At 36.2% G+C, this 14,369-nt stretch overlaps 1 protein-coding gene across 1 annotated transcript in view; it reads right to left on the reverse strand.

Moving 5' to 3' along the window:
• Positions 1–14,369, reverse strand: part of LOC122034287 — a 107,408-nt gene that overhangs the window by 23,755 nt on the left and 69,284 nt on the right. Inside the window, exon 14 of the mRNA XM_042593469.1 lies at positions 7,151–7,267. Within this exon, the coding sequence (XP_042449403.1) occupies positions 7,151–7,267 (117 nt within the window). The remainder of the gene's footprint in view (positions 1–7,150; positions 7,268–14,369) is intronic.

Below are 14,369 nucleotides of genomic sequence, written 5' to 3' on the forward strand. Positions count from 1 at the left end.
ATATCCTCTATCAAACTTCGTGACAAACTCAGCAACAGTCAAGTCTCCCTGTCGGAGAATCATAAACTCCTTCAACCTCGATCACACATCAGTGGTAAAATACTTTTCGTAGAAGATCCCCTTGAACTCCTCCCACGTCAGGGTATTCTGATTAACCCCCTTTTTAGCTCCCTCCCACCATAGAGAAGCATCATCCTTCAGTAGATATATGACACATCGAACTCTGTCGGTGTTAGCCATATCCATGTATCGGAATATCACCTCCAAGGATCGGATCCACCCCTCAGCAACAAAGGGGTCAGTAGTGCCAACAAAATCCTTAAGGTCCATCCTCCTGAACTGCACATACACGTCCTCCTGTCGTCCCCTATGGGCATTACTAGTATGCTGCTCGAGGAGTCGAGTCATTCCTTCCAGTACACGGATAGCAGCATCTAGTAGCAGAGATGGGGGATCAGGCGCAGCATGTCTCTCCTCCTCACATTCTCCTCCATCACGGTCATCTTCCCTACGCCTTTGATAGACTCGTCTTGGAGGCATACCTGCACATATCATCCAATCCCACTCGTAACCATCTTACACTCATTCGAAACATTTAACCGCCTACTTTTATAATATATAAGCATTTAAATTCAGCATATACAATTCAAAGCTGTAATAACTCACAGACTTCGGGCTCAGCTCTTGAACTTCCCGAAACTGGCAGTACACATCCCTTATAAGATCCTTGCTCTGATACCAACTAAAACGACCCTAAGTTTTTTTTTTTTACATTCCATGCACCATATAATATTCCAATAAATAAGAAAACTGTTTGTAATTAATAAATCAGTCAAACATCATGGGAATCTAAATTGATTACTACTTTATTCTCTCTAAATCATATCATAAATGTTGTTTATTTATTCTTTATGCGGAATCGAAAGGTCCTCAGGAGTGTACTATCCATCCCAGTTAAGGGTTCAAGCCTCCAACGTCGTCTGTTCCTTCACCTGCTACAAACCAAACCTAGTGAGTTTAACTTAGCACCTCCAAACCGTAGCAGCAAAATTCCTTAACCAATCGCATGCATCATTAAATCTACCTTACTTGGAATTTATTGTCAAACAAACAGGTAAGTAGGCATATAGACATTTTTTTCATAAAACATGAAATTATGAGTATCACAGAGCATTATTTTTTTATTTTGTGTATCCTTCAATTATTACATTATATAGCATTTTCCTTTAGCATTTATCGTATATCATTCTTAGGTGGAGATGCATTAGTCATCCTTTATCCTGGCCCTCACAGAATTTCTATTAGTCCTCATCATCATTGTCTTTTTTTTCTTTTCTTTTTTTTTTCATTTTTTTTCATCATTAAATAAACATTCATACCATTGATTTAAATAAGGCTCACATAAACATGTATGTCATTAACTACATGAGCTCAATAAACATGGATTTCACTAAGTAAAGCTAAAAAAGCACGATTATAATTTACTACGTAAAGCTAATTAAGCAATCATGCCATTATACTACATGAGGTTCAAATAAGCATGTACATCATTAACTACATGAACTCGATAAGCATGGATATCATTCACTAAATAAAACTAAATAAGCATGATTATCGTTTACCACATGAAGCCAATTAAACAATCATACCATTAATCTATATGAGGCTCAAATATGCATGTATACCATTAACTACATGAACTCGATAAGCATGGATACCATTCACTAAATAAAACTAAATAAGCATGAGTATCATTTACCACATAAAGTCAATCAAACAATCATACCATTAATCTATACTAGGCTCAAACAATCATACCTTACTTGGAATTTATTGTCAAACAAACAAGTAAGCAGGCATATAGACATTTTTTTCATAAAACATGAAATTATGAGTATCACAGAGCATTATTTTTTTATTTTGTGTATCCTTCAATTATTACATTATATAGCATTTTCCTTTAACATTTATCGTATATCATTCTTAGGTGGAGATGCATTAGTCATCCTTTATCCTGGCCCTCACAGAATTTCTATTAGTCCTCATCATCATTGTCTTTTTTCTTTTCTTTTTTTTTTTCATTTTTTTTCATCATTAAATAAACATTCATACCATTGATTTAAATAAGGCTCACATAAACATGTATGTCATTAACTACATGAGCTCAATAAACATGGATTTCACTAAGTAAAGCTAAAAAAGCACGATTATAATTTACTACGTAAAGCTAATTAAGCAATCATGCCATTATACTACATGAGGTTCAAATAAGCATGTACATCATTAACTACATGAACTCGATAAGCATGGATATCATTCACTAAGGGGGCGTTTGGTTCTTTCCTAGGAATAGGAATCGGAATGGGAATCATTGTATTGTGGAATGAGAATGGGTATGAGTATGAATATCACTCTTAAAAGCAATGTTTGGTTAGTTGCATATCTTCTATCGGAATAAATCAAAATTTTCTTTTTTACCCTTAAAGGAAAATAAAAGAAAAAATTAGATGTGAGAGAAAAATATGATGAAAGAGAATGATGAGAGAGAAAGTATGATGAGAGAGAGAAAATATGATGAGAGAGAAAATATGATGAGAGAGAAAGTGTGATGAGAAAGAATGAAGAGAGAGAAAGTGTAATGAGAGAAAATAAGAAAAGAAAGTGTGATTGGAGAGAGCATGATGAGAGAGAAAATATGATGTGAGAGAAAGTATAATGGGAGAGGATGAAGAGAGAGAAAATATAATGAGAAAAAATGAGGAGAGAGAGTGTGATGAGAGAGATTGAGGAGAGAGAAAGTATGGTGAGAGAGAAAGTATAGTGAGAGAGAAAGTATAGTGAGAGAGAAAGTGTGATGAGAAAAAAAGAGAACAGTGAGTATGATGGGAGAGATTGAGGAGAGAGAAAGTATGATGAGAGAGAAAGTGTGTTGAGGAAAAAAAGAGGGAGTGTGACAAGATATATTGAGGAGAGAGAAAGTGTGATGAGAAAAAAGAGTGATGGGAGAGATTGAGGAGAGAGAAAGTATGATGAGAGAGAAAGTGTAATGAGAAAAAAAAAGGAAGAGAGTGCGATGGAAGAGATTGAGGAGAGAGAAAGTATGATGAGAGAGAAAGTGTAATGAGAAAAAAAGAAGAAAGAGAGTGTGATAGGAGAGAGAAAGTGTGTGATAAAATGATGAGAGAGAAAATATGATGAGAGAGAAGTGATATGAAAGAAAAAATAAATAAATATATTTTGATATTTGATATTAATGGAGAAAATTTTAGTTTTAAGTCAAGGGTATTTTTGGAATAAGGGAATATTTTGATTAATGAAAATAGGGTAATGGCTCATTGAAGAGGAGGTACATGGGAATGAGTTATTACCCAATTTCAAGGATTCATTCCCTTATTTGTATTTCTATTCCTATAATCCAAACATTAACAATGGTAATCAATGATTCTCATTCCCATTCCCCTCTCCTATTACCCTAAACCAAACGCCCCCTAAATAAAACTAAATAAGCATGATTATCGTTTACCACATGAAGCCAATTAAACAATCATACCATTAATCTATATGAGGCTCAAATATGCATGTATACCATTAACTACATGAACTCGATAAGCATGGATACCATTCACTAAATAAAACTAAATAAGCATGAGTATCATTTACCACATAAAGTCAATCAAACAATCATACCATTAATCTATACTAGGCTCAAATATGCATGTATACCATTAACTACATGTACTCGATAAGCATGGATACCATTCAATAAATAAAACTAAATAAGCATGAGTATCATTTACCACATAAAGTCAATCAAACAATCATACCATTAATCTATACAAGGCTCAAATATGCATGCATACCATTGACTATGTGATGCTTGGTAGATATGAACATTACACCGACCACCAGTGTAAATCGGAAAAAGCAATCACAGCAAGCGACACATTAGCCCAACGTTTTTAGGTAAACCACCCATTAAGAGAAATTCATCCGTTAATTCGCCAAAGTTTGAACTCGATCCTTAGATGCCTGGGAAACTGAGAAGACACTCTGCCGCTACACCATTACCTCAGGGGCCTCTTTACACTCTCTTACAAAGTGATTGTATGAGGCGATTATAGTGTTTTGATGTTTGTATAATATGTTGAATTAGAAGAATAGAGTATGTCAAGGTTGACTAGGTGCTTATATCCTATGAAATCCAGATGGAAATTGGTAATGGAGAAGTTCAACAGGTGTTGGGAAGTGGAAAGTCCAACATAGAGTTGACAAAGGTAAACCACAAGTAGGTTAAGGAGGACTAGATGCTTTGCAAGTGATGGAAGTCTAAGTAGATCAAGAATGATTGGATGCTTAGCAAGTGATGGAAGTTTAGGCAGGTCAAGGAGAACTAGATGGTTGACAAGTAATGAAAGTGCAAGTAGGTTAAGGAGGATGAAATGTTTGATAGTGTGAAAGTCTTGGTAGCTAATGGGTGACTAACACACACTAGATATAGAGGTAGTTCTGAAGAAATGGTCTTTAGGTATTGGAAGTCCTAGTAAGTCAAGGTCGAGTTGTACTAAGGAGATGAGGGGGTCCCACAGACATAGGGTCTCTTGGCAAGATGAGACTCACCCTTAGAGTTGGTTAGAGTAAAAAGTATCAGTTGACTAATGTAAGCTTTCAATCATTGATAGTTAAGTCTACTAGGTAGTCAACTCAAATTGAAATGCTAACAAACATAATATTTTTGTTCGACAACCAATCGACTAGTCCAAGGTTTAAAATGTCGAACCATGCGAGTTTCGATCTTTGACCAGAACAACACATGGTAAAATAATAGATTAGAGGTTGAAGGAGGAAGGAGATGAAACATAGGAAGGAGCATTGTCCGTGCCAAGTGGTATCAAACTTCGATAATTTATTAAAACAATACGTTTCAATTGTTTCACTTTGCACAATACTATATTTCAAATTATGGACCAATAACTAATAAGCAAGAGCAATCAAGTGATAAATTTAAATTATTAAATAGGATAGGGTAGCATATGGTTTGAAGAAGTCGACATTTATCACATCAAGTTGATTAATTATTGATAGAACAATCTCATTAGAAGATTCGATCAAGGATGGATCGTGGATAAATTCAGTCGACTGATAAAAGATATACAGTCGACTAGTAAAACAGTTAACAAAGAAACCAATTGTGATCTAAGGAAATAGTTCAACTTGATCTAGATAGTCAATCAATGAATTGATGACAGAGTCAAAGAAGAACCGATCAAGGCCCAAATGAACTGGTCATGACCCCAATGAATCGGTCACAAGCCGATTTATATCAATCGAATGATGGATGCAAACCAGTCGACTAATGGGGCAAATTGTAAAAAACAACAAGCGACTATAAAAGGAGGAAGACTTAGAAGATTTCATCATGTTTTAAACTGATTTTTGAGCGAATATTATTGCATTCGTTAATCAATTTTAACCACTCCAAAGAAGAAGAAAACAAGCAAAAAGAAAGTGACTTGTGTAATTCATTTCATTGTATGTATTTCATTTTGTTTTTGCTCATCTCTTATATTCCTTCTACTATTTACTGCAAGGCTTACAGGTGTTGTAAGAGGTTCACCTCCAAAAGGCATCCAAGAAGGATAAAAATATAGAGATTCCAAAAGTGATCAAAGGACAATTCTTAGGTTGTGAAGTAGGAGCAATGGGGCTATCGAACCACATAAATTATTTTGTCAATTTGTATGGTTGTTTTATGTTTGTATTCCTTTATATTTTTCATTGTGTACTAACAAATTGTAGACATGAGCACAAAAGAAAAGTGCCCTCTATTCACACCCTTCTAACTGCATCTCACGATTTAACACCACTACCACAATCCACATCCCCCATGAACCATTGTGCGTGTAGGAGAACTATGCTTTAGTACCTTGAGATTCTCATGCACTACTATCACTTATCATTGTCGTAGATATTGGACCTTTCAATTAATCTTCACAAACGTACTCAAAAATATTTTAATTCATATCTACATTCTCACTATTTATCCTATACTTTGTTGTCATCATATTATTTGGCTTTCATGTTCTTTGTCTTTATAGTAAATTCCTCAACCTGTCTCAGGCCCTTTCTAATCCACATCATCGCCAAACCATGAGGGATGATCTTCCCTCTATTAGCACCTAGGAGCCTCTTTGATTCCTACAAGTCCACTTTGGGTGAAAGTAGGTCTTAGTCATTAACGGTGCATTGACTGACACAAAGCTTGTTTTGTGGAAAAGGGATTCAATCAAATTTATAGTGTAGAGTATCTTGACACTTTTTCTCATTGCCAAGATCACTTTAGTTCACCTCTTCCGCATGTTCACAATAGCTTTACCTCTCTTCTCCAATAGATCCTTATGTTAGACTAGTAAAAAACCAAATGAATCTATCAAATGATCAGTGAACTAGAATCGGGTAGGCAAACTAAACTACCTAACAATTTTAAAAAATATGAGGCAATCCTAAGAATTTTCAGTACCTTAGATTGCTCTAGAAAAATATCTCTTATTTTAAGTTCAAGGTCATCTTAAGATTGTTGGAAACACTAATGCATTATTGCCTCCTTTTACAAGGCAATCTAATTTCCTCGAATAGCAAAAAGTCATCCTAGCTAAGTAGAGGGCAAAGCAGCAAAGAACTACGACCCAAGGCAATCTAATTGATGACTGTGTTAGCACAAGCTCTTATTTATTTTAGAAAGCATGTAAAGTAGTCATTTATCAATCAAACATCATGCAAGAAGAAAAAAAGAGAGATTAATTTCCACCGTCAGAAAGAAGGTACAATCCAATAAAATTATCATCTCATTTATTATCTCCAATAAAGTTTGCACAACATAACTTGAGTTGGAATTACTTTTTAAACCTAGGGACTAAATTGTAATTGCCACATAATATAGGGTGTAAAGTGTAAATTTTTTACTAGAATAAATATACACAATTAGAGGAAAGTACCTACGATAAGAAACCCTAATAACTGTCCACATGAAGTGGAATTTTATTTTTCTTCTAAATCCTGTGATAGATATGGTAAATTGGTAAGTTCATGATTCCTTGGTAACCAAATTGGATAACTGTACTAGAAGAAAGTGAAACAAAAAGAGAAATCAAACCTTTGCCAAATAGCCACGGAAGTCATCAGGATGCTTGGAAATTAGCTGATCATAAACAGCCACAGCATCGCTCACATGGCCCCAATCAGAGTAAGATTTTCCCAAAAGCAAGTCAACCTTACATGACAAATTCAAAAAATTTATGAGAGGCTAAAATAAGAGAACAAATGCAAAAAAAAAACATGTTGCAAGAAAATTTAGCTAAATGTGCTTCAATAATATACCCAAAATAAATCAATGATCAGTTATTAATGAATAAGAGAGCACTCTTAATACAGCATATTTAGTTAAGACAATTAAAAGTGGGGTCATTGTAAAAGAATTAATTTTAATAAATGAGATATAGTGTTTCTAATATTAAATAGGATTGATTAATCAATTCAAAATGCTAAATATCGATTTTTGTAAAGAAAACAATTCTAATAATAATAATAACAAGAAAATAATAATAATATCAAATTTTATTTTTTTCAAAAATTTTGAATCAGACAAATAAAACAAACTCAATTGTTAAAAATAAAATTTGGACGTCAAAATCAACGTGAAATTGGCAAAATAGTATAAATAATTCATTTGTTTCTTAATTCAATGTAAGTTGTCATGCAGCTCCTTAAGAGCTTGGAATCAAATTTCAAGTATAAGTAATGGATTCATTGTTTATTGTTTGATATTTTTAATTTACAAATTCCAAGTATACATGCTATCAATAGTAGGGCGCCTTCTTAGTTTCCCATACATCGAAAGATCGAGTTCCAACTTCGACGAAATAACAAATGAATTATTTATTATTTTGTCAATTTCCTTTCTAATGACATGTTTATGCCTTCTAATGACATGTTTAAAAGTGAAAGCCATAGAGAAACTCCCCCCGCCAATCAACGTGAAAAGAATAAGAAGCTTTTTAGGACATGCCGGATTCTATCGTTGGTGTATAAAGGACTTCTCAAGGATTTCCAAACCTTTGACAAATCTCCTAATCAAGGATGCAAATTTTTGTTTAGACAAGGAATGCTTAGAAGCCTTTGAATCAAAAGAGCACTTGTTACAAGTCCAATAATTCAAGGAACTTCCATTTGAGATCATGTGTGATGCTAGTGATTTTAGTGTGGAAGCAATGTTGGGGCAAAGGAAGAATAATAAGCTACACGCCATTTACTACGCCAGTAAGACTCTAGACGAAGCTCAGATCAATTATGCCAAAAGGAATTATTGGCAGTAAGACTTTAAGAATTTAATTTAGAAAATCAGAGACAAGAAAGGAGCGGAAAATATCATAGCTGGTCATTTATCTAGAATATGGTAAGATAGGCGATCTACCTATTAACGATTCTTTTCCAGATGCGCATCTTTTGTCCATATCTAGCGCAAGTGCGCCATGGTATGCGGATATTACAAATTATCTTGTCGGTAAAGTTATTTCACCAAATCTCACTTTTCATTATCTTGTCGGTAAGGTTATTCCACCAAATTTCACTTTTCAACAAAGAAAGAAATTCTTCACTGACATCAAGTACTACATATGGGATGAACCACTCTATAAAAAGTGTGGTGATGCAATCTATCGAAGGTGTGTACCCGATGAGAAAATCAAAGGCATTGTTGCGTTTTCATTCATAGTCTTATGGAGGATACCTAGGGACAGCAAAAATAGCTGCTAAAGTCCTTCAAGCTGGCTTCTTTTGACCACATATATTCAAAGATGATGCAAAGGAGTATGTTCGGACATGTGATCGATGTCATAAAATTAGAATATCACTAAGCGCCACGAGATGCCATTGAACTAAAGTTGAATTATTCAACGTGTGGGGAAGAGATTTTATAGGGCCTTTTCCATCATCGTGTGGAAATAGCTATATCCTAATGGCGGTTGATTATGTGTCTAAATAGGTGGAAGCTATAGCCTCACCTACTTGTGACGCCAAGACCATCATCAGAATGTTCAAGAAAATCATCTTTCCTCGATTTGGTACCCCCATAGTGGTTATAAGTGATGGTGGATCTCACTTCATCGAAAGGTAGTTCGAAAATCTACTTAAGAAATCTGGGGTTAGTTATAGAGTCACAACGCCGTATCATCCATAGGCTAGTGGACAAGTAGAAATTTTCAACAAAGAGAACAAGGCAATTTTATAAAAAACTATCTACCTCTAGGAAGGATTAGTCTTTAAAATTAGATGACTCTTTATAGGCCTATAGAACTGCCTACAAGACCCCATCGGGATGACACTGTTTCGACTAGTCTATGGAAAAGCATGTCACCTCCCGGTTGAATTGGAGCATAGGGCTTATTGGGCAATTCCATAACTTAACCTTGACTTGAAAGCAGCAGGAGAGAAAAGAAAACTCCAACTTAGTGAGCTTGAGGAATTAAGAATGGACACATACGAGAATGCCAAATCTTATAAGGAAAGAACTAAGAAATGACATGATCGCCATATTCTACGAAGGGAATTCAAGGAAGGAGACTTGGTACTGCTGTTCAACTCAAGATTGAAGCTTTTCTCAGGAAAGTTGAAGTCAAGAATGGAATGGACCCTTCAAGATCAAAAGGTATATCCATATGGGGCAGTTGATATATGGAATAAAGAGTTTGAGCTTTGTAAGGTGAATGGACAGAGGTTGAAGAGTTATTTCCTTGGCATGCCGATTGGAGAAGATGAACGGTTGTATTTCCCCGAGCCCCGTCCTCCAGATTGAGCTAGTTGGGGTCGAGCTTGAGACCTTAAACGAGCGCTTCTTAGGAGGCAACCTAAGGATTCTTTTTGTATTCACTTTGTTTGTGTTTTGGTTTTTTTAGGTTAACTAGTCTCCACGAACTAGCAATGGCATTCACATGGGCGTGGAGCTATCAAGGGCAAATAAATGGAGGAACAAGGGGGGGTTGAATGTAGTTTTTCATGTTTTATCCGTCTCCTAAGACACGATCGTGCCTATATTCCCGAGAGCTATAATGCGTCGACCGTGTCTCCTTGATGGGAAGAGCCTGTGTTCGGCAGAGCTCAATAATGCTCTGGTCATGTCATTTGATACGGCCGTGTGCAAAATTTTACCCGGTTGTGTCTCTGAAGACATGACCATGCCCCCTTGAGGTAAGGAGTCCAATTTTAGGCCAAGTGCAATCAAGCCCTAACCGTACCATTTGACATGGTCGTGTGTCAACACTCCTCTACATCGAGCCAAACCATGGATCGGTCGTGCCTAAGGGCACGGTTGTGTCCTCCCGCATGTGCGAAAATCAACCCCCAAATAAATTAGGGCACAGGCGTGTCTCTTCTCACGCGGTCGTGCTGCCTCGCCACACACACCCAACTCCTCTTCTTCTTCCCCCTCCTTCCTCTAGCCCTTCCCCTACACATCTCTCACCCCCTTCAAAGACCTTTCTTTTCTTTCCTTGGATTTGGCTTCTTATTTCAAGATGTTGGGAGTTTCATCATCAACAAACAAAGGCAAAGGAAAATTGGAATCCTCAAGAGAACCAAATGCATGCTTCAAATGTATATCTAACAACTTTAGAATCATTTTAAAGAATAATGATCAAAATCGTAAATTTCATCGCTTGGTTAAACGTTCTATTATATCTACCAAATTCTTTGATGTGTACACCTTGGATGTTTTGGGTTTCAAAGATAATATTATATGGCTCCTTGAGAGAATGGATAGAAAAATCTTATGTGCATGAACCACCAAACATCTCCTAGATTGATTTTAGAGTTCTTAAGTTCCATTAATTTTGAAGATATTCATGGGAAAGGGGTAGTCACATTTTGACTATTTAATGATGATTACACATGGACCCTTGGCAATTTTAATGCATGTTTCGATTTTCAAAATGATGGAACAAAAGTTTTAACTCCTGCTTTTAACTATAACACTATATGGTCCGCAATTGGTGATAAACACTATATGGTCCGCATCTTTCCTCGATTTGGTACCCCTAGAGTGGTTACAAGTGATGGTGGATCTCACTTCATCGAAAGGCAGTTCGAAAATCTACTAAGGAAATATGGGTTAGTCATAAAGTCGCAATGCCGTGTCATCCACTACTAGTGGACAAGTAGAAATTTCCAACATAGAGATCAAGGTAATTTTAGAAAAGGCAATTTCCACCTCCAGGAAGGATTGGTATTTAAAATTACATGATGCTTTATGGGCCTATAGAACTGCCTACAAGACCTCGGTATGGCACCGTTTCGACTAGTCTACAGAAAAGCATGCCACCTCCAGGTTGAATTAGAGCATAGGGCTTATTGGTCAATTCAACAACTTAACTTGACTTGAAAGGAGAAAAGAAAACTCTAACTTAATGAGCTTGAGGAATTAAGAATGGACGCATACGAACATGGCAAATCTTTTAAGAAAAGAACTAAGAAATGGCATAGTCGCCATATTCTGCGAAGAGAATTCAAGGAAGGAGACTTGATACTGTCATTCAACTCCAGATTGAAGCTTTTTCTAGGAAGTTGAAATCAAGATGGACTGGACCTTCAAGGTTCAAAAGGTCTACATCCATATGAGGCCGTCGATATATAGAATAAAGAGTTTGGGCTTCGTAAGGTGAATGTACAGAGGTTGAAGAGTTATGTCCTTGGCATGCCGATTGGAGAAGATGAAAGATTGTATTTCTCCAAGCCCCGTCCTCTAGATTGAGCTAGTTGGGGTCGAGCTCAAGACCTTAAACGATTGCTTCTTGGGAGACAACCCAAGGATTCTTTTTGTTTTCACTTTGTTTGTGTTTTGTTTTTTTAAGGTTAACTGGTCTCCATGAGCTGGCCATGGCATTCGCATGGACGTGAAGCTATCGAGGGAAAATAAATGGAGGAACAAAGGGGAAAATGTAGTTTTTCATGTTTTAGATGTCTCTCCTAAGACAAGGTTGTGCCTACATTTTCGAGAGATATAATGTGTCGGTCGTGTCACTTGCCACTGTCGTGTCTCCTTGATAGGAAGAGCCTGCATTCAGCAGAGCTCAATAATGCTCCGACCGTGTCATTTGACACGGTCGTGTGTGTAAAATTTTGCCCGGCCACATCTCTGAAGGCATGGCCATGTCCCCTTTAAGTGAGGAGTCTAATTTTAGACCGAGTGCAATCAAGTCTTGACCATATTATTTGACACAGTCGTGTGTCAACACTCCTCAATACCGAGCCTAACCATGAACCGGTCGTGCCTAAGGGCACAATCGTGTCCTCCCGCGTGTGCCAAAATCAACCCCCAAATAAATTAGGGCACAGGTGTGTCTCTTCTCACACGGCCATGCTGCCTCGCCACACACGTCCAGCTCCTCTTCTTCCCCCTCCTTCCAACAACCCTTCCCCTATGCATCTCTCAACCCCCTTCAAAGACCTATCTTTCCTCTTCTTGGATTTGGCTTTTTCTTTCAAAATGTTGGGAGTTTCATCCTCAACAAACAAAGGCAAAGGAAAATTGGAATCCTCAAGAGAACCAAATGCAAGCTTCAAAGGTATATCTAACAACTTTGGAATCATTTTTAAGAATGATGATCAAAATCGTAAATTTTATCGCTTTGTTAAACGTTCTATTATATCTACCAAATTCTTTGATGTGTACACCTTAGATGTTTTGGGTTTCAAAGAAGATATTATATGGCTCCTTGAGAAAATAGGATGGAAAAGCCTTATGTGCACGAACCACCAAACATCTCCTAGATTGGTTTTAGAGTTCGTAAGTTCCATTAATTTCGAAGATATTTATAGGGAAGGAGTAGTCACATTTCGACTATTTAATGATAATTACACATGGACTCTTGGCGATTTTAATGCATGTTTCGATTTTCCAAATGATGGAACAAGAATTTTACTTCTTGCTTTTAACTATAACACTATATGGTCCGCAATTTGTGGTAAATCTTGGTTCAATGCTTCCTCCAAATCCACTAACATCATTAACCCAATCCTTCATTACATTCATTTAACTATGAGGAATATGATATTTGGATGTGGTGATTGCGATAGAACAGTGTCAGAAATTGAACTATACTTTTTATGGACTATGTTGGAAGGTATTCCGATTAACTTGGGGTTTTATTTCTTGAAACACATTGTGAAGTTAGGAAAATCTTCTCTAACTAATCCTCTTATTTTGGGAGGATTAATTACCTGAATTACCATGGTATTGGGTTATGACTTAGAAGAATTAGAAATGGTAGATACCACTCCCGGAATTGATCTTGACACATGCTTAGCTTTGCTCATGAGAAGATGGGATGGATATGGCTATAATCTCCTTTTGAAACATAATTTTTCTCTACATTTGCCTAACCCTGATTTGACCACTATTCAAATCAAAATAATTGGTTATTATCTACGGCCAATAAAAATCTCATTCCTCTTTCCATAGCACCTTCTACAGGTATTCCTTCATGTAACCATGATCTCGCTAGATTTAACTCTCACGAGTTGCACCCTATCTTAACGGATCTCCATCATGACCATGCTTTATATAATGAATTGTTAGAAAAACAAAGAGTGATGTCAGAAGAACTATTCCAATATTTGCGTGACTGTTTTAAGAGCGAGAAGAAGTTGTCTAAGGTCATGACTGAAATTATGGATGATCTGAGATGTGAATGGGGGATAATATAAGAATTTAGAGCATTCATGAAACAAACTCATATTGAAATGAATGTCATATATAAGTATCACAGGTTTTATGAAGATAGAAGGGACTATTATCCTGTATGAACTGCATTCCAAGGCCTCCGTGAGTTTACTCTGCCACCATATTGATTTCATCGACATGATGAAAAGTTCAAGTCTAGGGGATTGTACATATTTGCTTTGCTTTAGTCTTGTTTTAGTTATGTTGTTTGTTTATTTTCCGTTGTATGTTGTTTGCTTTGCTTCAATTTATTTTGTTGCTTTGACTTGTCATTTTGTGGCATTTAGAGTACATCAATTTCGCCTTCCTGCTGACTTGTCCAATAATAAAAATTTCTAACATGTTTATTATCTGAACTATGTTGTTGTGTTTTGTTAGTGCAAGTATGTTTTGTGAGTTATTTTTCTCTATCTCTAGTAACATGAAATGAGCAATGCTTTGTATTGAGAGAAATTTAAGGAATGGTCTAACTTAAAGATCTCACCTCACTTTATCTAAGTTTAGATAGTTGAAAACTCTGAAAATAGTCATGATTCATAGAACTTGTAAGTATTTGTATACTATGGTGATCTCCTAAACTACATCTATGTTACTGGATGAT

Source organism: Zingiber officinale, chromosome 11B (genome assembly GCF_018446385.1).
Source record: "Zingiber officinale cultivar Zhangliang chromosome 11B, Zo_v1.1, whole genome shotgun sequence".
Classification (NCBI taxonomy): Eukaryota; Viridiplantae; Streptophyta; class Magnoliopsida; order Zingiberales; family Zingiberaceae; genus Zingiber; species Zingiber officinale.